Source organism: Loxodonta africana, chromosome 11, assembly GCF_030014295.1.
Source record: "Loxodonta africana isolate mLoxAfr1 chromosome 11, mLoxAfr1.hap2, whole genome shotgun sequence".
Lineage (NCBI taxonomy): Eukaryota > Metazoa > Chordata > Mammalia > Proboscidea > Elephantidae > Loxodonta > Loxodonta africana.
Genome location: NC_087352.1, coordinates 83,212,304 through 83,235,473, shown reverse-complemented (window position 1 = coordinate 83,235,473; position 23,170 = coordinate 83,212,304). Strand labels below are relative to the sequence as shown.

General features: G+C 35.2%; 1 protein-coding gene and 1 pseudogene across 4 annotated transcripts in view; one reads left to right on the top strand and one right to left on the bottom strand.

Annotated features, from left to right (window-relative positions):
* Positions 1 to 3,222: 3,222 nt before the first annotated feature.
* The window catches only part of SS18 (SS18 subunit of BAF chromatin remodeling complex), a 99,129-nt gene continuing 79,181 nt past the window's right edge, over positions 3,223 to 23,170 (bottom strand). For 2 of the 4 annotated variants that reach the window (XM_010586802.3, XM_023543912.2), the window contains 4 exons: positions 21,137 to 21,229; positions 20,298 to 20,420; positions 17,372 to 17,505; positions 3,223 to 4,992 (listed from right to left, as the gene is read on the bottom strand). In XM_010586802.3, coding sequence (XP_010585104.1) covers positions 4,966 to 4,992; positions 17,372 to 17,505; positions 20,298 to 20,420; positions 21,137 to 21,229 — 377 coding nt within the window. In that variant the 3' untranslated portion in view covers positions 3,223 to 4,965. The remainder of the gene's footprint in view (positions 4,993 to 17,371; positions 17,506 to 20,297; positions 20,421 to 21,136; positions 21,230 to 23,170) is intronic. The other 2 variants (XM_023543913.2, XM_010586803.3) reach the window with 1 other exon arrangement.
* Positions 9,153 to 10,043, top strand: LOC100653910 (mitochondrial nicotinamide adenine dinucleotide transporter SLC25A51-like; annotated as a pseudogene).

Below are 23,170 nucleotides of genomic sequence, written 5' to 3'. Positions count from 1 at the left end.
CTATATTCATAGAAGATAAAATCCTTCATAGCTATAAACAGTATTTTGATCCACTGATCTCAGTTCCTCAAAGTTATAAAATTTGGCCACATGTATACAATACTAAAAAAAAAAAAATACCCATGCCATCAAGTTGATTCCGACTCATAGTGACCTTACAGGACAGAACAGGGCTGCTCCATAGGGTCTCTAAGGCTGCAATCTTTACAGAAACAGATCGCCACATTTTCCTCCCACAGAGCAGCCAGTGGGTTCAAACCGCCAACCTTTTGGTTAGCAGTCAAGTGCTTAACCACTGTCCCACCAGGACTCTCACATGTATACAATGGTATCCCACAACAGTATATGAAAAATAATCACTATTCTAAAATATTCTTCCACAGTGTTATACCTCCTGTAGACAAAAAAAAAAAAAAAAAAAACCTTTATATTGATCCAAGCGGAATAATAAGAGCCACTATAGGTTTTTTTTTATAGGTATAAAATCAAAGTGGTTTTAGTATGCCAAAGAGATCATAAAGTATATTTTACCAATACTTTTTTTTTTTTGAAATTATCTAAATCTATTAATTGGTTCTTACATATGCCGTTCTCATTCATTCAAGTGATGGAAAGCAGAGGATGATTTTAAAATACTAAAGAATTTTGTTCTACATCATTAGTCAAGAATATGACCTGAATGACTATGATGTACACTACACACACAATAAACTAACTTGACATTCCTAAAAAATATGATGCCATACAGAATTTACTATAGGGTAGTATGAGCTGATTCTCCACTACATGACCCTACATTACCATACAGGCTTTGCTGGTTTAAGGAGAGTCCCCAAAATACAGGGGCCTTAACCTTTTTGTGACCCATGGCTACCACTTACTTTTTCGGCCTCTGGGGTTTATGAGTGACAGTACATGCTGCCGGCATGTGCCTGTTTCTACAAGGTATTATATTGGAGCCCTGGTGGTGCAGTGGTAAAGAGCTCCACAGCCAACCAAGCCCTCTGAAGCAGTTCTACCCTGTCCTACAGAGTTGCTATGAGTTGGAACTGACTCAACGGCAATGGGTTTGGGGATCTTCTTTCTTTTTGATATGAAGTGGTGCTGAATCGTTGAATTTTTAGTAGGAAAAACACGAATTTTGAAATTTTTTAATTTGGTATACATATATACCTCTGGGCTCTGGGGGTAGAATTTGGGGTGTCAAGGAGTACATATATGTACCTCTGGATTCCAAGGGTACGATCTGTGGGATGAGGCATAAGACAAAAACCATATTACCCACCAAAAATTCAAACACACTCAATGATTCAGCATACCCTCCATTATAGAAAACACATAGTACCAACAAAAAATTAAAAGAAAAAATAATTGGGTCTTGAAAGTGTTACTTTTCTCTCATGTTAAAGTCCAAGCTCGTGGACAGTACAGAGGAGCAGACTTGATGAAGTCACACAACGACTTTCGACTCTATCCAGTTGCAGTGCCAATTTCCAGAGTATTTTTCAAATCTGTAAGGTCAGACTCCCAACCGACTTATCATGTCCCAGTTCACTGAATGGGAAAAGAAAGTGGAGCACAACTTTAAGAGTATAACCTAGAATCTGCACAAATCACTTCAGCTCATATCTCACTGGCCCAAAGTCATACCTAGCTGCAAAGGAGGCTGTTAAATGTAATCTCTAGGTAGGCAGCCACGTACCCACCTAAAACTTGGGGGTTATTTTTAAAAGAAGAGAAAGAATATTGGGGGATGATAAGTATTCTCTAAGAGATTCTGAGAATGGTTTCTAATTCAATGTTAAAAATGAAAACATACGATTTCTGAATAGTCCTCACAGATCATCCAAGGTGGTGTTTTAAAGAGTACTTATCTTTTAGACATCCTCATTAAAATATTTCAAAACCCTGGTGGCATAGTGGTTAGGTGCCACAGCTGCTAACCAAACGGTCATCAGTTTGAATCCACCAGGTGCTCCTTGGAAACCCTGTGGGGCAGTTCTACTCTGTCCCATAGGGTCGCAGTGAGTCAGAATTGACTCGACTGCAATGGGTAGTGGTAATAATGGTACTAAAATATTTGGGGATTAGATGACACATGAGCCCTGGTGGCACAGTGGTTAAGACCTATGGCTGCTAACCAAAAAGGTCGGGCAGTTCGAATCCACCAGGTGCTCCTTGGAAACCCTATGGGGCAGTTCTACCCTGTCCTGTAGGGTTGTTATGAGTCAGAATCAACCTGACAGCAAGGGGTTTGGGAATTTCTTGTTTTGTTTTGTTTAGATGACACAAGATTGGTCATGAGTTACTAAGTGGGTAAGTTAGGAAACTAGTACATGCGGGCTCTCCACTTTGGTGTATGTTTGAGAAATCCATTTAAAAAGTTAAAAATAAATCCAAAAATAATGTGCCACTGTAACACAAAATAACAGTATTAACAATTTAATTAACAAACCACTAACCTAGCACACTTAAGTATTTTTAAATGTTGATCAATAATCACCCTGCTCTTTTTTTAGTAATTTATTATTTCGCTTCTACAATTTTATGGGATGGTATGATATTTATTATAATACATTTTGATAAAATAAATATTTCAATTTTAGGATATGTAATCTATATGGAAATACCAAATTTGGTAGAGGGCTACTGGTAGTTATTTTCTTACTAAGTATCAAAGGAGTAAGGTAATTTTTGTCACCACCAATTAAAAACTTCTACGAAATAGGACTGTTATAAAACAATTAAACCTTGCAAATGCACTAGTCTCCAGGAAGAAAGTCCTGGAGGAAATTCTGCTTATTAAAATTGCAATTTTAGTTTCCATTAAAAGGAGAATAAGACAACAGAAGACGGGTTGGCAAGACAAATTATTTCTTAATGTCAGCTGAGCTTACTTCAAATGAGATAACATATCTACACCAGGTTGGGTTCAGTACAATTTTGTCTCCTCAACTCATTTATCTAATTCAGTCATCTTGATTATAGCTTCACGGACTTCATTTTCAGAGAAAGAATTCTGTAACAAACAGCCTACACAACATGCTGATTACTGAACAGTTAATTCTAATTAACTTGGGCACGGGACGAGAATTTTGATCAAGCCCTAGAATACAAATATAGGCTGCTTATACTAGTCTAACTTATATAAAAAACCCACAGCATAGTCTCCAGACAAAACAAGACTCAAAGAGATCTAATTTAAAGAAACAAATGAGAAAATTAAAATCACAAATAATTTATTCTTCCGTTAGAGTTGATACAGTTTTAAATAGCAACAAAGTACACAGTGGTGGAAAATTGGCACAGAACCTACAAGTATTTCAATCACAATAAGGCTGTCCATGCTTCATCTGTTCAAACCTTGATGTCATTTTCTACTGACCAACTTGAAAAAAAAAAGCAAACCTATTTTGATATGAAAACACATACACACTCTCGCTCTGTCTCTCACACACAGACACACTGAAATTCCTTCTTTTGATTACAGTATGTTGAGAACAGTACATTTTGCTTATTCAAATTTATGGTACCCCTTCTGTTTCATTTCCAGTTAGATGTGAGAAAAAACTAATTCAATTATAAAGAATACATCTTATTCCCTGGGCATAGGCAACTGTGATGAAAATAGCAACTTACCTTTGGGCTAGATGTTTTCAGATTATGCCTAAATAATCATGGTTAAAAACTTCTCTATGCATGCTTTCTCGCCCAATACAATATCCCTGAATTTAGTTAAAATAATCAGGCACAGGACAGTCTCAAATAATGATTAAATATGCCATGCTAATAAAAAAGGTGATCTAGCATGCAACCTCTATGCTTTTAATACAGATCAGAATAAAAACCTCATCAACATCTCTGTCTTATACGAACCAACATAAAAAAGGGAAAAGCATAAACGTGTCCCTTTATAAACGGTATTAGTTCCAGTTAAGAAAGTTGAAATAAAGGTTTGTAAAGTCTCCTGAACTATTTTACTATATAAACCAATTACCTTTTAATGTTAAAAAATAAAATTACTGGATCAATGTTGGCTCTTCTTAGATATCATTTATAAAATTCTTTGATATTACTAAATTCCCTGATTGCTCAAAGTAAAATTAATACTTCCATTTTCAGTTATTGCTATTTTAGGGGAGGGAGGATTACCATTTCATCTCCATGAAACTGTTACCAAAGATTCTTCAGATCCAACATGAAGTAATTATTGCCTTACGTTTTAAAACTATATTATAAATGATCTTTATAAAAAGGTTTTAATCCACAAAACTGGAAGGTTTTTAAAAAATGTCTTTTTAGTCAAAACTGTATCACAGTGCCCTTGATTATCTAATAGATAAAAGGGATTTGAATCTCCTCTATAAGAACATAACAGTGGACATATGGTGTGCTTTGTCTCCTCTCTCACCTTTATCTTTATAGTACACCATTTTGAGACCAACACAATCAAGCATCTACCATGCTCCAATCCATGTTAACAGGATTTCTGATTCTGCCTGGTGCGTAGTGTACTGCCTTGCATATTCACATGAAATAAACATAATATACAAAATATTGCTGCTGTAAAAAGTGTACATTTCCCTCTTCCCCTTACAAAAGAATCTGTGGAAAAGTATTAAATTCCCTTAACCTTCATAAACATACAAAGCTGTTCACACCTTTCAGTCTGTAACAGTCCATTTGAAACAGTTCCGAAATCATTGCAAATTGGTTATGTCATTGCATTTTCTGTCCAATGTTGCCATCTAGAGTAGAAATGTGAAATCAAGAGTATTTCTGAGCTACTAAGCCTTTTACAACTAAGCCACAAAGGCTGTTTACTGAAGAAACAGCCTCATATCCACAAAGTTTTTCCAAAAACTAGATGGAATGAAAAGATCTCTTCACAGGAAGGTGTCCACAGTGATGAGGTGACAATATGGCTGCTAATAGGTACTGGCTATTGGAATGTTAAGTACTTTTTCACTGCTGGTAGTTTCCATACTGTCCCTAAAAAATAAATTTAAAAATGTAATTAGATAATAGTTTTGACCATAATTCTACCATAATAGTTTAGCATAAAAAAATATATAGTTTAGCACAGAAAATTATAAAAAAGTTATTTTTAACACTGGCATACTATAAAAGCAACTGCACCTACAACAAAAAAAATTCAGGTACACAGTGTCACACCATAATTTCTTCTGAAAATATATTAAACTGTAAATTGATTTCATAATTCTAAATATGCAAGAAACTAGCAAACAGCCTTTCACATAGCAGGAATGTCAATGTTTGGTGAATTCTGCTGAACTGAATTAAGCAAGAGTAAATGAGAGATTCTATTTCCTAAACTCTGATGTAGTATTAGTTTTGTGACAACTTTATGACTGCTTAGCTATTAATTGCTATTAATGAATTAACAATAGCAAGCGGTAAGTGAAGATGGAAAGCTATCTTGGAGACTGAGGGTCAAGAACCTTTTACTCATGCTAAAGAATCTGAGCCTTTCCCTGAGGCCAGCAAAGGTATTTAGTTAGGCAGCTAGGACATAAAATCAAGGAAAGCTTGTTTTGTTTTTGCTGTTCTTAATAAGGCAGACTTGAAAGCCTGTAGATTGACAGGACGGGAGAGAAAAAGAAAGTATAGATACAAAAGAGGTGACAAATGAAGTGGCAAATCCCATGGGGAAGGTGAATGATTCCAGTATGCATATGTTAAGATTGGCTTTTGGAGGAGATAAGGAACATCTTCCCTAAAACAGAAGAAAGGTAGAACAAGAGAATAACATACAGGCAGTCTCCAGATTACAAATGAGTTCCATTCCTAAATCTATCTTTAAGTTGAATTTGTATGTTAAGTCAGAACAGTTAGGTATGGTTCATATCTAATTGTTAGTCAAATATCTGTTATAATATAGAGTGTACCTTTCTATGTACAAAAATAAAAAACACTTTAAGATGTGCTAAAACATCTTTAACATAGTAATACAGTAATAATAGTGTTTTGATGTGTGTCTCAAAGTAGCATGCATTTCTTATTATGAACCACTGTATGTACGTCGAATTTTTAACATAATAGGCTTTACCGGGATTGGGGTTGGTTCGTAACTACAGGCTATAAGTAAGCCGGACATTCGTAACCCAGGGACTGCCTATATACAAATATATTTCATAAAATATTTCTTAAATATGTTTAAAACTTGTTGTTAGTTGCTGTCGAGTGGGCTCCCATTCATGACAACCTGACGTATAATGGAAACGAAACGTTTGGTCCTGTGAATAGCAGTACCTATTTTCCAGGAAAATTACTCACTGGGAGCACATAATTAGCTAGTTGTTTCCCATTGTAAGTTATATCAATTATTTTATATGAAGAAAGTATTGTAGAGTTGACATATTTCTGTACCATCAGAAATAGTACCTTGGAAGTTTATATTTCCACAAAAGTAGATATGCTTGGAGGACTGCTGAGTGTCATGATACATCTAAAGGAATAATGCACCACAAACAGAATTAACGTATTTTAGATTAATGTCCTTTACAGAGCTGTATTCACCCTAATTTAAGTCATGTATCTTGAAGTATTTATGGGTAAAATGATGCATATCTAGGATTTGCTCTAAAATATTCTAAAAACATAAAATAGTGTAGGGGGAGTGGATAAATAAACAACATTGACAAAACGTTGATAACTGCTAAAGTTGGGTGATAGATTCATGATACTAACTTTTTGTCATTTGCTTTCTTATATAAAAAGTTTAAATAAAGTCAATGTTTAGCATATTGCTGTTATTAGTTACTGTTGATAAAAAAATTAGGAGCTGATTATTCAACTGTTAGATTACCTAGATACTAAAGCTGAGTTTAAGCTCCAACTCTATTCTGAAGCTCTTTGAGACTCAATTTCTTCACCCCTAAGGTTGGACAATAACACCTACCTCTCTGGATCTCAATTTCCTTTCCATTAATGGCTATATTTAATTCCTATCTCATTTGTTATGCTACTTAAATAAAAGAGAACATGACAAAGGGCTTTTCAAAATTACAAAGAATTATAAATCAGTCAATCTCGATACTGGAGGGAAATGCTGCACTAGTGAATATATGTAGTGAGATATTAACGATGAAAGTGAGCTGCACACATAAATGATGTGAAAGCAGAAGAGAGGCTGAGAACCACTGTGCTATACAAGCTGTAACTTATCTACTATATTATGAATTATTTGAGGACAGGGACAAGGTCTTATTCATCTTTATGCCTCAAGTATTGAAAAGTACCTGACACATAAGACATCTTCAATAATGTATGCCAAATACATAATATTCAAGCAATTATAAACATCTATTGAACAAATATTATATGCTCATCACTGTAATAAATTTGAAAAACACAGAAGGTAAGATTTATAAATAACTAAAGTACAATTACAGAATAGAAAATAAATTCTACAAGACTTCAGAAAGGGAAAACTTAACATGGGCTAAAATAATTAGAAAAATATTTAAGGGAACATGGGAGCATTAAGGAAGTCGTAAGATTTGAAGAGCAGAGGAGAGGAGAGGGCAAATTAGAAGCAACAGCTAAAGCAAAGGCATGGGAAAAAATACATACAGAATGTTTAGGGACATGAACAGAATGAAAGAATATACAATAACGAAAAGTAGAAGCTAAGAATCGATTGGTAAAACAAAGTCTGAAGTAATGGAGACTAAGAAGTCTTGTTAATATTAGCAATAGCTAACTTAATACATCTCAATAACTAAGAGCTTACCACGTGTTGGCCACTGTAATACATGCTGTGCGTCCATCTATATCTATGCAGTAAATATTGTCTCCATTTTATAAATTAAGAAATTGAGGCACTGGGAGATTAGATAACTTGACTCACACACACTTGAACACGGCTGGGACTAAACCAATCACAAGCCCAAAAGGTATACTGTGCATTTGCAACCATTAGCAAATTCCAGTGCACTATGAATGGTTACAAGTATGGGTTTTGAAGGCAGAAACTAATTTCTACTACTAATTCCAACACTTAACAGCTTCCTGTCCTTGGCCAAGTAGCCTAACATGCCTTGAGTTTATGTGTTCTCATCTAACAGGTGTGGGTAATTAAGATCCCTACACCTCACAAAGTTATTCAAAAAGAAAACAGGGAAGTTTTGCAAATGACTCAAGTACTCATTAACATTACTGAAGGCAATTGGGTACAGTGAACAGAGCCTGGGCTCTCGTCACTCAATATTTATCATGAGCTCCACCACTTCTGAGTTTATCATTGTGGGTAAGCCACTCTAACTCTCTAAGCCCCAGCTCTACTCCTTCTGCCTCTTTTTTTTTTTAATTACAAAATTCCTCTGACTATAGTGTACAGAATGAATGGGAAAAGCCGCAAGAAGATATTAGAAGGATCCTGCTGGAATGAAGACAGGAGATGAGAATGGCCAAACTAAGATAGGACAGTAGGTTAGAGATAAAAGGATGGATTCAGGAGCTTTTTAGGAAGGAGGGTCAACAAGATTGTCATTTATCAGATGTGGGAGGAAAACTGAGAGAGACTTAAAAATCGAATATGTCACTTGGCATTCAGGCTTGGTGATGGTATCCTCTTTGATAAAGAATACAGAAAGGAACAATGGGTTTGGATAGAAAAAATTACGAATACATATGAGGAAAATACTCAAGGCTGGGAAAGATATACCCAAAAGTATTAGAGGAAGTAATACTTGGTGCTCACACAAAAAGAAAGATAGTGCCTATATCCACCAGGCACGGTAAAAAACCTCAGAATTTCCAGGCCACTGGGTAATCAAAGGGTATTATCTTGGAAGTGGGGAAAATTTAGCCTTAGACTAAACATGCTCTGGCGCCTGACTAATAAATCTTAAAAGCAATCCTGAGCTGCACCTGCGTGGGCACTGGCTCATGGACCTGCTCACTCACCAACCTAAGGCCTAAGGGCAGGTGGCTACCAGGCATGGGGCCTGGACACCCGCAGCCATGAGAAATTCAATTATCAAAATTGTCTCCAGGGAAGAGAACCTATCAGTAACAATGGAAGAAACAGATAAAGTAACCAAACAGCTACCATGTCCCAAAACACCAGACCCAGGTGGTATTACAGGTTTAAAAAAAATTCCTCATGAAGAAAGATTTTAAGCAACATGATAGATTCAGAAGCCCATGAAAAGAGGCCAAGGGGCCTACCACTTCAAAACAAGATACATCACCTCACATTGAAAATGTCGGTCAAATAAAGTACTACTTGTGTGGCAACTATGCAGCTTTCAGTAACGTAACAATAACATTTCCATTCAGAGAGTCTTCTTTTGGCAAAAGCTTTTTGGGATCAAATCCTGGGATGCAATACCTCAGTTGAGGAGGGATGGATTCAGAAACTTGTGTCAAGGAATCCTTCCTCCATTACAGCAGAAGACAACTACACTGGCACTTATGTCTGGTCTATATGAGGATTTATCTTGTCTTCTCTACAAACACGTCAGTACCCCAGAGTTTGCAACTCAATGTGGTGGTAGTATTTGCAAGGACAATAGAAACAATTTTTACCCCACTGGAAATACTTTGAATATTGCTTCAAGACCACAAGCATCATGAGAAATTTACACACACTTATCAGAATTTCAAGGTCCTGAAATGTCATGGAATTGGAGAATATTACTGTGGCATAGTGCCCATTCTGGATTCAACAATGTCCTTTTTTTTTTTGGTCTTTGAGGCCCCGTAAAGAAATATTTACCTACTGCAATGACTTACAGTACTCATTCAGTCAGTGATTTTATCTGTGGAAGTCTATTGGGTGCCATGATGAGATTCTTATTTTTTCTAATTAAAACTATAAAAATTCACATGCAGTGTCAGATAGGTGGGGGTGTTCAGTCTTTCCCTAAGGTTTTTTTTTTTAAAAAAAAATCTGGCTACAACAAGACAGAAACCTGACAAATCTTTTCAGAGGTGCCAATCTGAATTACCTTCAGTCCCTCATCTCTTAGGGCACAATCGATGCAACTTATGCTTTCCTGTTAAAGGTTATATGAAGGAAATCATCAGTGAAGGGCCACTTATCAGCCGAACAGACCCTCTAAGATTGCGGTTTGGCCTGGATTCCAATTGGCCAAATACAAGCTACTGTCATAAGTTCAGGGCACAATGAATTATAGGCAAAGCTGTTTTCCTTAAGCATGCAACAATAACAGAATAAAAGGTTTCAATAGGATAACAGGAGAAAAAAAAAAAAAAAGTATTCCTGAAAGGATCAAACTGTTTCTAACTTACTTAACTGCCTCTCAAAACAAAGGTCAATAATATTTCTAGGAATAGAAATACATCTATCACCCAACAAATAAAAACTCACAATACGTAGTATTCAAAGATTAACAGACATACAAAGGAGGAAAATATGACCCATAAGGAAGAGAAAAAAAAAAACCAATGAACTGAAATGGACCCAGAACTGACACAGATGTTAGAATCAGCAGAAAAAAGATATTAGAACAATTATAGTTGTATACCATACGTTCAAAAAGTTAAGCAGAGGCATGGAAGATATTTTTAAAAGACCCAAACTGAAATTCTAGAGAAGCGAACCATAATGTTTAAGATGAAAAAAAGAAAAAATACCTTGCAAGGGATTAAAAAAAGCAGATTAGAAAGTGAACAAGAAAATATTAGCTAATGGTAGCTGTTTATTAGTTAACTTCAAAATACCAGTTATCTTCAATGAACTATCCAAATCAAACCAAAAAAACAATTTAAAAAACTGAACAGCTGATCAGTGCACTATAGAGAAACTTCAAACAGCCTAATATACATGTAATTGAAGTGTGGAAAAGAGCGAAAGGGATTTGGGGAGGCAGAGACAGGAAAAACATTTGGCCAAAATTTTTTCCAAGTTTGATGAAAACTGTAATGCCACAGATTCAAGAAGCTTCAACATACCTTAAGCATAGTAAACATGAAGAAATACACACCAAAGGATTGGTGTATTTTGCTTATAACAATTTGAGAGAGGGAATTTTTTTTTCAATCCATCAACTTGATAAAAGAAAAATCCTAAAAGATACACTGACCACCAGAAAACAAAGATCTGACGTAGCTTTGGAAACAACGAAAGCAAGAAGACACTAGAGAAACATCCTTAAAGGAGGGGTGGGGGGTATGGAGCTGTCAGACTAGAATTCTACACCCTGAGAAAATATCTTCCAAAAATTAAGGCGACAACACACTTTCATGATAAAAACATTCAACAAGCTAAGAATAGAATCAAAATCCTTTAATATGATACAGAATATTTATGAAAAACACAAAACTAACATCATACTCAATGGAGAAAGTAGTTTTCCTCTTATGATCAGGAACAAAACAAGAATGCCTGCTCTTAGCACTACTATTCATATTGCCTTGGAAATCCCAGCCAGAGCAAACAGGCATGAAAAAGAAATAAAAGGTATCCAAATCAGGAAGAAAGAAGTAAAACTGTGCCTATATGCAGATGAAATGATCCTATACAGAGGAAAACGCCAAAGAATCTAAAAGAAAGCCACCAGAGCTAACAAATAAATTCAGCAAAGTTTCACAGTATAAGGTCAAAACAAAAATCAATCCCGTTTCTACACATTAATAGTGAACGATCTGAAAAGAAAATTAAAAAAACAATTCCATTAACGATAGCAACAAAAGGAATAAAACACCTAGAAATAAATTTAACCAGGGAGGTGAAAGACTTATACACTGAGAACTATAAAGCAATGTAGCGTGTTTGTAAGGAAGTGACAAGAGACAGCTAGCAGGTAGACTGTTTCTTTTTCAAGTGGTGAAATGATCTATACTTAGACTGTGGTGATGGTTGAGTAACTCTGAGAATATACTAAAAACCATTGAATTGTACAATTTAAAATGGCAAATTGTATAGTGTGAATTATATCTCAATAAAGCTGTTTAAAAAAACAGGAAAAAAATCAACAGAAAAGGCAGAAGAAAAAACAACAAAGAACAGATGTGACAAATGAAAACAAATATGAAGAAGACAGACAACCATACCAATAATCACATTAAACATACTGTTCAAAACACCCAATTAAAAGGCAGGCATTGTCAGGGTGGATAAAAAAGTAAGACCCAATCATGTGCTGCCTACATGAAATAGATATACTATGGTGAACTAACCCAAAGAAAGCTTGTATACTTATATCAATATCAGACAGATCAGATTTCAGAGCAAAGAATACTACCAGGAATAAAGAAGGGCACTTCTTAATGGTAAAGGGGTAAATTCATCAAGAAGACATAAAAATCCTAAACACTAATACACCTAATAACATAGCTTCAAAATACATGAAGTAAAAACAACTGCAAGGAGAAATACACAAATGCACAATTATAGTCAGAGATTTAATATCCCTTTCTTAATAAATGATAGAACAGAAAGGTTAGCTAAGATATAGAAGACTGAAAATACTATCAACCAACTTGATCAAACTAACATTTACAGAACACTTCATCATAGACCAGATTCTGACCCATAAAACAAGTCTCAATAAATGTAAAAGAATTCAAATCATTAAGGATGTTCTATTATTATGATGGACTTATATTAGTAATCAGTAACAGGAAGATATCTGGAAAATATCCAAGTATCTGGATAATAAATTATTCTTGGGTCAAAGGAAACACTGGTGGCATAGCAGTTAAATGCTATGGCTGCTAACCAAAAGATCACCAGTTTGAATCCACCAGGCGCTCTTTGGAAACACTATGGAAACGCTATAGTGTCGCTATTAGTCGGAATCAAGGACAGCAGCAGATTTTGTTTTGTTCTTTTTTGGGGGGCGTGGGGTCAAAGAAGAAATTAAAAAGAAATCAGAATGTATTTTGAACTGATTGAAAATGAAAACACAACCTGTAAAAATTTGGTGGATGCAGTTAAAGCAGTACTTGGAGGGAAATTCACAGCAATGAACACCTGCATTAGAAAAAAAGAAAGCTCTGAAATCAATGAATCATCAGTTCCCACCTTAAGAAACTGGAAAAGAAGGGCAAATGAAATTTGAAGTAAGCAGAAGAAAAGAAATAACACCAGAGCAAAATCAGTGAAAGAAAACACAAAAAATTAAATTAAATTCAAAGTAAGCAGAAGAAAAGCAGTAAGATCAGAGTGAAATCAGTGAAAGAAAACACAAAAAATTAAAGGGAAAAAAACAAACCAAAAGCTAGTGCTTTGAGAAGATCAATAAAATAGATAAAAGCTTGTCGTCAGATTAATCAGGAAAAAAAAGGGGAGAAACAAATTACCGATATTAGAAATGAAAGAGGTAATATCAATACAGATTCTACAGATATTAAAAAGGATAATAAGGAAATATTCAACAACATACATAAAATGAACAAATTCCTTGAAAAGCACAAAGTTTACTCAAAAAGAAATAGTTAATCTGAATACTCCTATAGCTAATAAAGAAATTAAATTTGTAATTAAAAACCTCTCCATGAAGAAAACTCCCGGCCCAAACATTTTAGAAAGAGTACCACTTTTACACAAAGCCTTCCAAAAAAATGAAAAGGGAAAATTCTTCCCAACTCACTCTATGAGTTCAGTATTACCTCAATAATAAAACAAGCCAAAGACATTACAAGAAAGCCCATACTACAGTCCAATATTACTCATAAATACAGATGCAAAACTCCTTAACAAAATTTTAGCATATCCAATAATATAAAAAGGTTAATATATTGTGACCAAGAAGAGTTTATCCCAAATACGCAAGGCTGATTTAAAGTTTGAAAATCTAACAATGTAATTCAACATATTAACAAACTAAAAAAAGGGAAAACCATGACTTCTTCAATAGAGAAATTATGCAGAGGGAGAACACCATCTGACTAACGTTTTTAAAAGATCATTACAGATCCCGTGTGGAAAATATCCTATAGGGAAGCCAGGGTAAGAGTAGGATCAATAAAAGAATACTGCAATTGTTCAGATGAGCGATCGCTAGTGATGTTGACTTAGGTAAGAGCAGGGGATTGAGAAATGGTTAGATTCTGGATATATTTTGAAGGAAGAGGTGATGAGATTTGACGATTTATTGGACATATGATTTGCAAAAAAAAAAAAAAAAGGGAGTCAAGAATGACTCCAGGATTTTAGCCTGAGGAACTAGAAGAATCAAGCTGCTGCTTGCTGAGATGGGGAAGACTGATGGAGGAGCAGCAGACTCCTAACAAGGCTCTCTCTCTCAATTACCCCCCTTTTAATTTATCCTGCACACTGCTAGAAGATTAATCTGCCTAAACCACCACTATAATTACTATTACTATTTGATATAAGAATTTACATAGGTATGAGCCCCTAAAACTATTGCCCTGAGATAATCTTTAAACCTTAAACCAAAAATATCCCCTAAGTCTTCTTAAAATCAAATAGTTCAGCTTAACTAGTAAAAAATCGGTTTAGTAAAAAATGTCTGCCTTGAGCATTATGCTCTTTTAAGATCTATCTGTATGGGATCAAATTAACAACTACTTGAAAGATTAGATAGGAACCTTAGAGGGGAGTGAATTTATGTTAATGGAGGAGGAACGAGGGTTAGAATGGTTGCACAACTCAAAGAATGTAATCAATGTCACTGAACTATACATATAGAAATCATTGAATTGGTATATGTTTTGCTGTGTATATTCTCAACTACAACAAAAAATGAAATTATTTAAAAAAAATAAGAATTTACATTGGTTTTCCATTGCTTCAACCATCTTTCAAGAGGTGAACTACTTTCCCTACAATGAAGAGATCAACAGGTGTTTGTGTAAAGGAATACATAAGGTGAAACATAAGATCAATGTGGGAAGATTACTGACAACACAGTAGATAAGGTGGCCCTCTCCTCATATCCTTTTCTGGTAGAAAAGGAGATGCGCTGGCAGCTACCCAAACACCATGGCTCTTTATCCACAGCCCGGTCCCAAATTCCTGACAACTTTAGGGGCTGGAATAATGATGACGATAAAAGGAGAATAAAATCATATATTTATCACATCTACCAAGCGCCAGCCACTGTTAGGTACTTTACATACATTGTTGAAAACTCTTCAAAGGTTCCACACTGGTATCAGGATAAAGTCCAAGACCAATATGGTTTATGAGAGCCTTGATAAATCTAACCCTAATGTCTCCAGTTTTGCCCCTTCTCCCCCAGGCTTCTGCTTTACTAAACAACCTCTTACCATCAGTCCTTTATGAATGCTCTTCTTTCTGACTAGAATACCTTTCCCTCCTCCATTCCTTGGGATCTCACACTCATAGACTACTTCCCAAGTAACATTTTCTCTAAATCTGGGTTAGGAGCTTCCTTCCACATAAATTTTTGTTTTCTTCATCCAACTATCTATCACACTCTATTATAATCATCTGTTTACTTATCTGTATCCTCATCTAGACTTAAGTTCACAAAGGTAGAGTCCAAGTCTATACTATTTCCCAGTATGTACCCCAATTTGAACATGGTACTTAGTATAATTGTTGCTCAACAGGCTTTTGCTTAATGAATAGGGGATTTAGAAATATACTGATTTACAGAGAAAAACGGTCAGTTTAGTCCATAACATGCTAAAACGGAGAGAATGGCAAGAAATCCAACAAGAGATATTCTGCATACAGTTGGAAAAAGGAAACTGAAATCGGGTTGAGAAGCAAGAGATAAGGATACTGAAAGTGTAAGACAGGATGACAAGAGAGACGAAGAAAAACAGAGTCAAGGATTAATACTGGGGTAATAAAAAGGAAGCCAGTAAAAAAAAAAAAAAAAAACATTGGAAATATAAGTGAAATAGAATAGTACATTAATATAGACATTAAAGGAGACTATTCAAGAACAAAAAAGCAACATGTATCAAATGCTAAAGTTAATGAAGACCAAGACAGCCAGTTGCTCCACAAGCCTTAGGGAACATGTCTATTTTACTCACGTAGGATATTCAGTAATAGAGTCTAGCACATGTAGACAATTATTAAGTATTAGCTGAATGAGGGAATAAATGGCTAGAATCTCATTTTTTTTTTAACGTTAACTTGTGGCTTAGAATGAGCCTAAATTTTATCTGCTCAGGAAATCCTGCCCTTAAAGACTCACTAGCCAAGACTTTACTTTTAAAATTTAGGTTAAAAACTCTGCCTGATACTTTGATTTTGTCCTAGTGGTTTTTGTGTTTGCTTTTTTTTTTTTTCAATATTATTCTTCTGTCCTTACTCTTTTAGTGTACCTTATATGTCCTTCGTCTTTATTACTTAAACAGGAAGTGTCAGTATGGGGTGGGGCAGAGGAGAGGGATAGGCTTGAATGACAATGAATAGAAGAACTGTTCATAACTGAAATTCTAATTAGTGCTACATATAAGTTGTTCCTCTGTGAAGATCACCTTCACTGGCCCTAAAACCTCAACTTACAAATCAAGAATAGTTCCATGTAAAAATAACCTATATCTCAGGTAGCTTAAGTGATAAACAGACTAGATTACTCTCACTGGAAAGCCATTAGACAAACTTGAATTCAATCTAAAAGAATTACCAACATAAGAAATTATTTCCATTATAATTCAAAGTATGTATGAGAAAATTCATAAAACAAAGACTGCTATGGATTATAAATCAGAGAAATTTAATGAGGAAAGGAAGGAACTTAAACGAGCACTAGGATCCAAGGTAATACAGTTGTCTTAGGATAAGCTACATGTCTGCATATTGGCAGGTAGAATGAAAGATAATAGAGGGAAAAGATTAATAATACTTGAGATAATGGATATGTGTATGGAAAGAAATAACAGAGACAAGTGAAAAGTGTGAATTTAAAGAAATGGGATATCACAGCATCACTATGAGTCAGAATCGACTGGATGGCAATGAGTTTTCAGGATATCACGGATGTGAAGGAAGTGTGGTAGATATGTTGAAATGAATATGAGAGCACTGACACAAGATGGACTACACATCTCAATAGGTCAAGACACAGTCTTCAGCAATAAACATAAGGGAGGTCTGAGAAACTTGGGGCTTTAGAAGAGGAAAGGATGTTTAAAACAGTTAAGAAAAATATTCCTAGGAGTAAAGACAGAATAGAGGGAGAGGTTGAGAGGCTGAAAGAGAGACAGAGAATGAATGAATGCTGGTGTCTAGAGATAATACATATTTTACATGTCAGAGTAGCTATGATTGGCTGTGCTAACATTCTATGAAAGAGACTTTAATGCATTTTCTTTGTTAATTCATGTACCATGAACAGAAGGGAAAAATGAGTCCTCCAGTGAAAAATATTTAACGTAATCAAGAGAGAACAAACAATGAGGCAATCTCACAGCTAGCCAAATAACTTACTTGGTCGTATCCATAAGGCCTCTGTTGGGGTGGCTGTGGTGGTCCAGGCTGTGTTGGTCTATATCCTCCATACTGCTGACCTTGTCCCTGTGGGTAGTTGGGATACTGAGGACCTGGACCACCCTGTGAAGGACCTGCAAAATAAAAAACACAAACAAAAGTCCAGATAAAAATGTAACAAGTCCCTAGAACTCTGGCAAGCATTGAGAACTAGATGTTACTATATTTTTTATCCAAATTTAAAAGGATAGCTTCATATCTTGATTTTATCAATGCTTTCTGGAACAAATGTAATGGTTCTAAGAAGAATGAAAATATTGTAATGCTACTACCGCATACCAGATGCTTTGATTCAGTGTAACTACTGCACTACTACTTAAAAAAAAAAAAAAAACACTACTACTTAAAAAAAAAAAAAAAACCTACTTAGCCATTAAAAATTTACATGTCAAAATAGTAAGAGACTCAAGAGTTGTAATGTCAGTTAATTCCACGGTAACAAGAAAATTCATCTATACCTCTACTGGAGAGTTAACCAGTGTAAACAAAAGGCAAAACAAAAAGCAAGAAGCAGGTCTAACTGAAAATATTGAAATAATTTCTGAAAAGTCTGGGAGCCAGTGAGATTTACGTTTGCATTCACCAAAAGAATCACATGGCTATGTTCTGTACTGATAAACTTATCATAATAATTTAAAATTTTAAAATAGAAACTAAAGGAGCCTTGAAAGCCAATGGATACATGTGGAAAAAAAACTTAATTTGAAAATTATGCTCTAAGTACCAATGATCTTTAATACTTTACCCATAAAAATGAATGATTTCAAATTCCAGAGATGGCAAGGGACTGATCTGGTTTTCCAAACAGGTATGTTGGTTTACTAAACTCTACTATAATCTATAATAAAAAACACTTTAGAAAGTGTAGGCTGGAAAGCTTTAACACTTACATTCAAACTCAGATATAAAAACAATGATCTCAGAAGAAACTGTCAAAAGAGGATAATACGTTTTCAACCTTAAATAAATTCCATCAGTCTAATTATTAAAACTCTACATTTTCTATTAGGGGAAGGTCAATAAGCTGAAGTCTATGGAGAAGCAAAATGGAAACTTCTCTACTTCAGGATTCCTGACTTTTTACAACACAGCATTAAACTACTCAAACGAAAAATATTACATTTTCTTTTACCCTTTCTTTCCACTGAAAATATTTCTCTTAAGTCAATGAATTTAACCTTATTTAGGCACATACTTATTTTCAAGCAAATGCAATAAAAAAAACCAGAACATTCTATTCATTCAAAGTACAAATGCTAAATAGTCATGAAATGGAAACACTATTTGAGAAGCATGAGAAAGTCCATTGTGAAAGCAGAAAATTCATGGAGTATTTCTAAAGCCACGTCTGGAATAAGAGGAGCGGAACTTATCATTCTGGGGAAAATACCTGGTTTAGTTTCAATGTGTACGTCGAGGGGGCAAGAGAATTTCAACCTAATCTTGGTTCTTACATTTACTATCATAGGTAGGCATAAGTGCCCACAATAACAAAGGTAGGCATAAGTGCCCACAATAACAGCAAAGCTTAAATCAATGAAAAATAAAACACTACTGATGTGAAAAAAAGACAAGTTACCAAAAGAGCAAGTCAGTACTAGCAAGCAGCTATTTCTCTGCTATTAGAGCCAATTTCCTACATCTACATTGGTTATAAACCCAAGCCCGCTGCCATCGAGTTGATTCCGACTCATAGCAACCCTATAGGATAGAGTAGAACTGCCCGATAGAGTTTCCAAGGAACACCAGGCAGATTCAAACTGCTGACCTCTTGGTTAGCAGCCGTAGCACTTACCCACTATGCCACCGGGGTTTATAGCAGCCTGAAATTTGAGACTGAGATAATTTCCCCTCACGTCCTCATCATTCCATACTCTCTAATAAATTAAAAATTATTTTTAAATAAAATCAGATGTCCAGCTAGTAGACATAAAACCAAACCTGCTGCCATCAAGTCAATTCCGACTCATAGCAACCCTACAGGACAGAGCAGAACTGCACCACAGGGTTTCCGAAGGGCAGCTGGTAGATTCAAATCATCAATCTTTTGGTTAGCAGCCAAGCTCCTAACCACTGCACCAGCAGGGCTCCAGAGTAGACAGCACAAAAAAATCAAAAACAAAACCCACTGCCATCGAGTCAATCCCAACTCATAGTGACGCTACTGGACAGAGCAGAACTGCCCTGTAGGGTTTCCAAGGAGCAGCTGGTAGATTCAGACTGCTAACCTTTTGGTTAGCACTTGAGCTCTTAACCACTGCACCACCAGGGCTCCACAGTACACATTATAGGGAGTATATAATAGGAAAGTATGGTTACATTTCCCCAAAATTCTGCAAGAAACATAACTCTGCAAATAATACACTTGTACATAGTGTTACTTAACTAGAAATGACAAAAACATTTTCTTTATGCTTTCTGAATAGATCTCTTTATTTGTACTCTAAAAAAAAATCAATGTTATTTTTCACAGTAACAGTCTTCAGTTTTAGAAACAAACTTGCTAAGCAGATTATGTAGATGTGGTCAATAATCACCCAAACCATCAGTTTTCCAAGCACATACAAAGGTACTGGTGGGTTATGAATGGGAAGCAGGTTTGAGAATTCACGTTTTTGTCTCTTAAATAACTATACACCTTACCTTCGGTCAATGAATCATCTCTGTGGTCCTTTTCAAATGATTCACTATTTTGTCTAAGAGCAACATTTTAATAAATACCCTAATAATAAGTAGACTGAGCTAAAATTATGGATTTTTAAAAGTGAACATTCTTAGAAATATAAATATTAAATATCTACTTCTATACTTTAAAATGGTAGTTATCACATTTTTTGTGACAAATGATCTGCAGCGAGCTCCTTACCGTAGCCCTGCTGCTGTCCTGGATAGCCCTGCTGCCCCGGGTACTGCTGTTGCTGGGGTGCATATCCCTGCTGTGGAGGTGGTCCTTGGTAAGCATCTTGCTGTTGGCCATATTGGGAATTTCCTATAGGGTAATTGGAGAAGAGGGAAAAAAACCTGAGAAATTTGTTTAATTAACCTTTTTCTTCTAAAATGCATAGCCAACAACACAAGAACAAAATGAAATGCCATATTGATTTTAAAAGTTAACAAAACAAAGGAAAAACTCAAACCAAACAGAAGGATTTCGGCCAAACAAACTGCAGTTAAAGCCAATTTTGCAAGGTTCAACTGCAGCATTTTCAGCGTCTCTGCCATACGAGCATTACATTTACTGGAACATCACAGTCATAAGATCATGACTATGCTAAATAAAATAAAAAAGACAAAATTAAAGACAGCTACAAGAGCACACACTAGCTACACAAGATCAGCAAGCTGTTTCCTAAAGGCACTATACTTATATGTAAAATTATATATATATATATATATATATGTAAACACACACGAGAAAAAAAAATTGGATTGATGGATTTATGTTCAAATAGAAAATTTCCACTGAGGAAAATTATTTTTAAATGTTTTAGTCTTTTTACTGTTGTTAGAAATGAGAAGTCACGGTTATACATTTTAAATATTTGTAAGGAAACTGATTGTTTTGGGCTCCCTATAATTTTCAAGACAGCCAGCAGCTAGTACTCTACAAGAAGCTTTGCATGGGTAGAAGTTGTCTTAATGCAAGAATGTTCATTCCTGTGGAAGGGGATGTGTGTGTGTATATGTGTGAAGGTATATAGATACCTCCTTCGTAGTAATGTTGTGAGGAATCCTCATAAGGCCTATCGTAGCCTTGTTCAGGATACGACGGTTGCTGATAACCGTAATCATTATGACCTACATCAATTCGACAAGAGACAGGAAGAAACGTTAATGGCCACTGAGTGAAACCCTAAAAATATTTAAACTTTCAGATAAAATTGAAAAAAAGAAAATGAACTGGAAATAACATAAAAAATAATTTCAATTGCATTAGCCAAATATTTACCAATGTGACTGTTTTCATACTGCGTTAACGTGCAATTTTTTTTTAAGCAAAAAGCTGTAGTTTTAGATACATTACACTTATTGTCTTAACTATGATAATCCTCATCGAAGGGAAAAAAAACTTTAATTCCATTTTTTAAAAAGGAGAGAATGAAAGCATTTAGGCCTTTCACATGTAAATAACTTGAATTAAATTAGAATGAACAAAGGAAGCAATTATCATATTTTGTCAAACACCTGTTCTGCTGATCTCCAATTCCACAGCATATGCTAAAAACAGTGCAAAATATAAAGAGCTCCATAAGTTTTTTTCCCCTGAAAGAAACTGAAACATATCTTTCACATTCTATTTACCTGCATAAAGTATATGTATCTCAAAGTATTTTCAGATGCAAAAATTATTTTTAATGTTGCCATTTTATGTCTATAGAAAATATCTATAAAGTAGTGTAAAATACTGTTTTAAGTGCCAGAGTACACCTTTAGCTTAGCAGCTCCAACACTTAAGAAAAGCCCCACCTACATGTTGTTTTAAGACACAAGTTTCATATGCAAGATGTCTAGAATCTAATGAAAAATAATACTCATATTTTTAATTAAGTTTCACAAAGAAAATGCAGAAAATAATCTTTCCATTAACTAGAGTCTGAATGAACTAAATTTTAGCAAAGTGCCTAATTAAGGAAGAGGAAAACCCACTGCCATTGAGTCAATTCCAATTCATGGTAACCCCATAAGGAATATAGTTAAAATAAATCTTATACTCAGTACTCTAGTATACCTACTCCTCACTTATCGACTATCTTGTCATCCAACATTTCACATTTACGACAATAGTAAAAAAACCTACTATCTGAGTATTTTGCATACTAACGACGTACGTCTGGCAGTAACAAATGCGAAAGTGCAAACGAGGAATGCTGGCTTTGATGGTTAAGGTTATCTGTCAGCTTGGCTGGGGCCATGATTCTCAGTGGTTTAGCAGTTATGTAATAATGTAATTTGGCAGTTACGTAAAACGTAACTTTGCAGTTATGTAATGATTTTAACTTGGCAGTTACATAGTAATGTAGTCATCCTCCATGTTGTGGTCTGATGTGGTCATCCTCCATTTTCACATAACACCAATTTTACGTTAACGGCCTGATCTTTGGAACCTAACCATGTCGATAAGTGAGGAGAGGGTGTATTTGAACATTCTCAAACTACCTCATAAATATCTGTATCAAGGGTTGGCAAACTACAGCAGGTAGACCAACGACCTGTTTTTATAAATAAAGTTTTATTGGAATACGGTAGTTCCCCCTTAGCCACTGGAGATATGTTTCAAGACCCCACACAGATGCCTGAAACCATGGATAGTACCAAACCCTATCTTAGCAACCTTAGCATATGATTTTTTTCTCCTTATTAAGTTGAGAATGTTTACTTTTTCACTTAAAGAAACCATATCTGAATTGCCAGCATCACTACTCTTGTGCTTTGGAGCCATTATTAAGTAAAATAAGGGTTACTTGAACACAAGCACTGTGATACTATGAGAGTTGATCTAACGGGCGGGTAGCATATATAGAGTGGATACGCTGGATGAAGGGATGATTCAAATCCTGGGCAGGGCTGGAGCAGGACAGTGTGAGATTTGATCACACTACTCAGAATGGTGTGCAATTTAAAACTTATGAATTGTTTATTTCTGAAGTTTTCCAATTTAGTATTTTCAGACTACAGTTGAGTGCAGGTAACTGAAATCACAAAATGCAAAACTGTGGATGGGGGGGCTACTGTACAGTC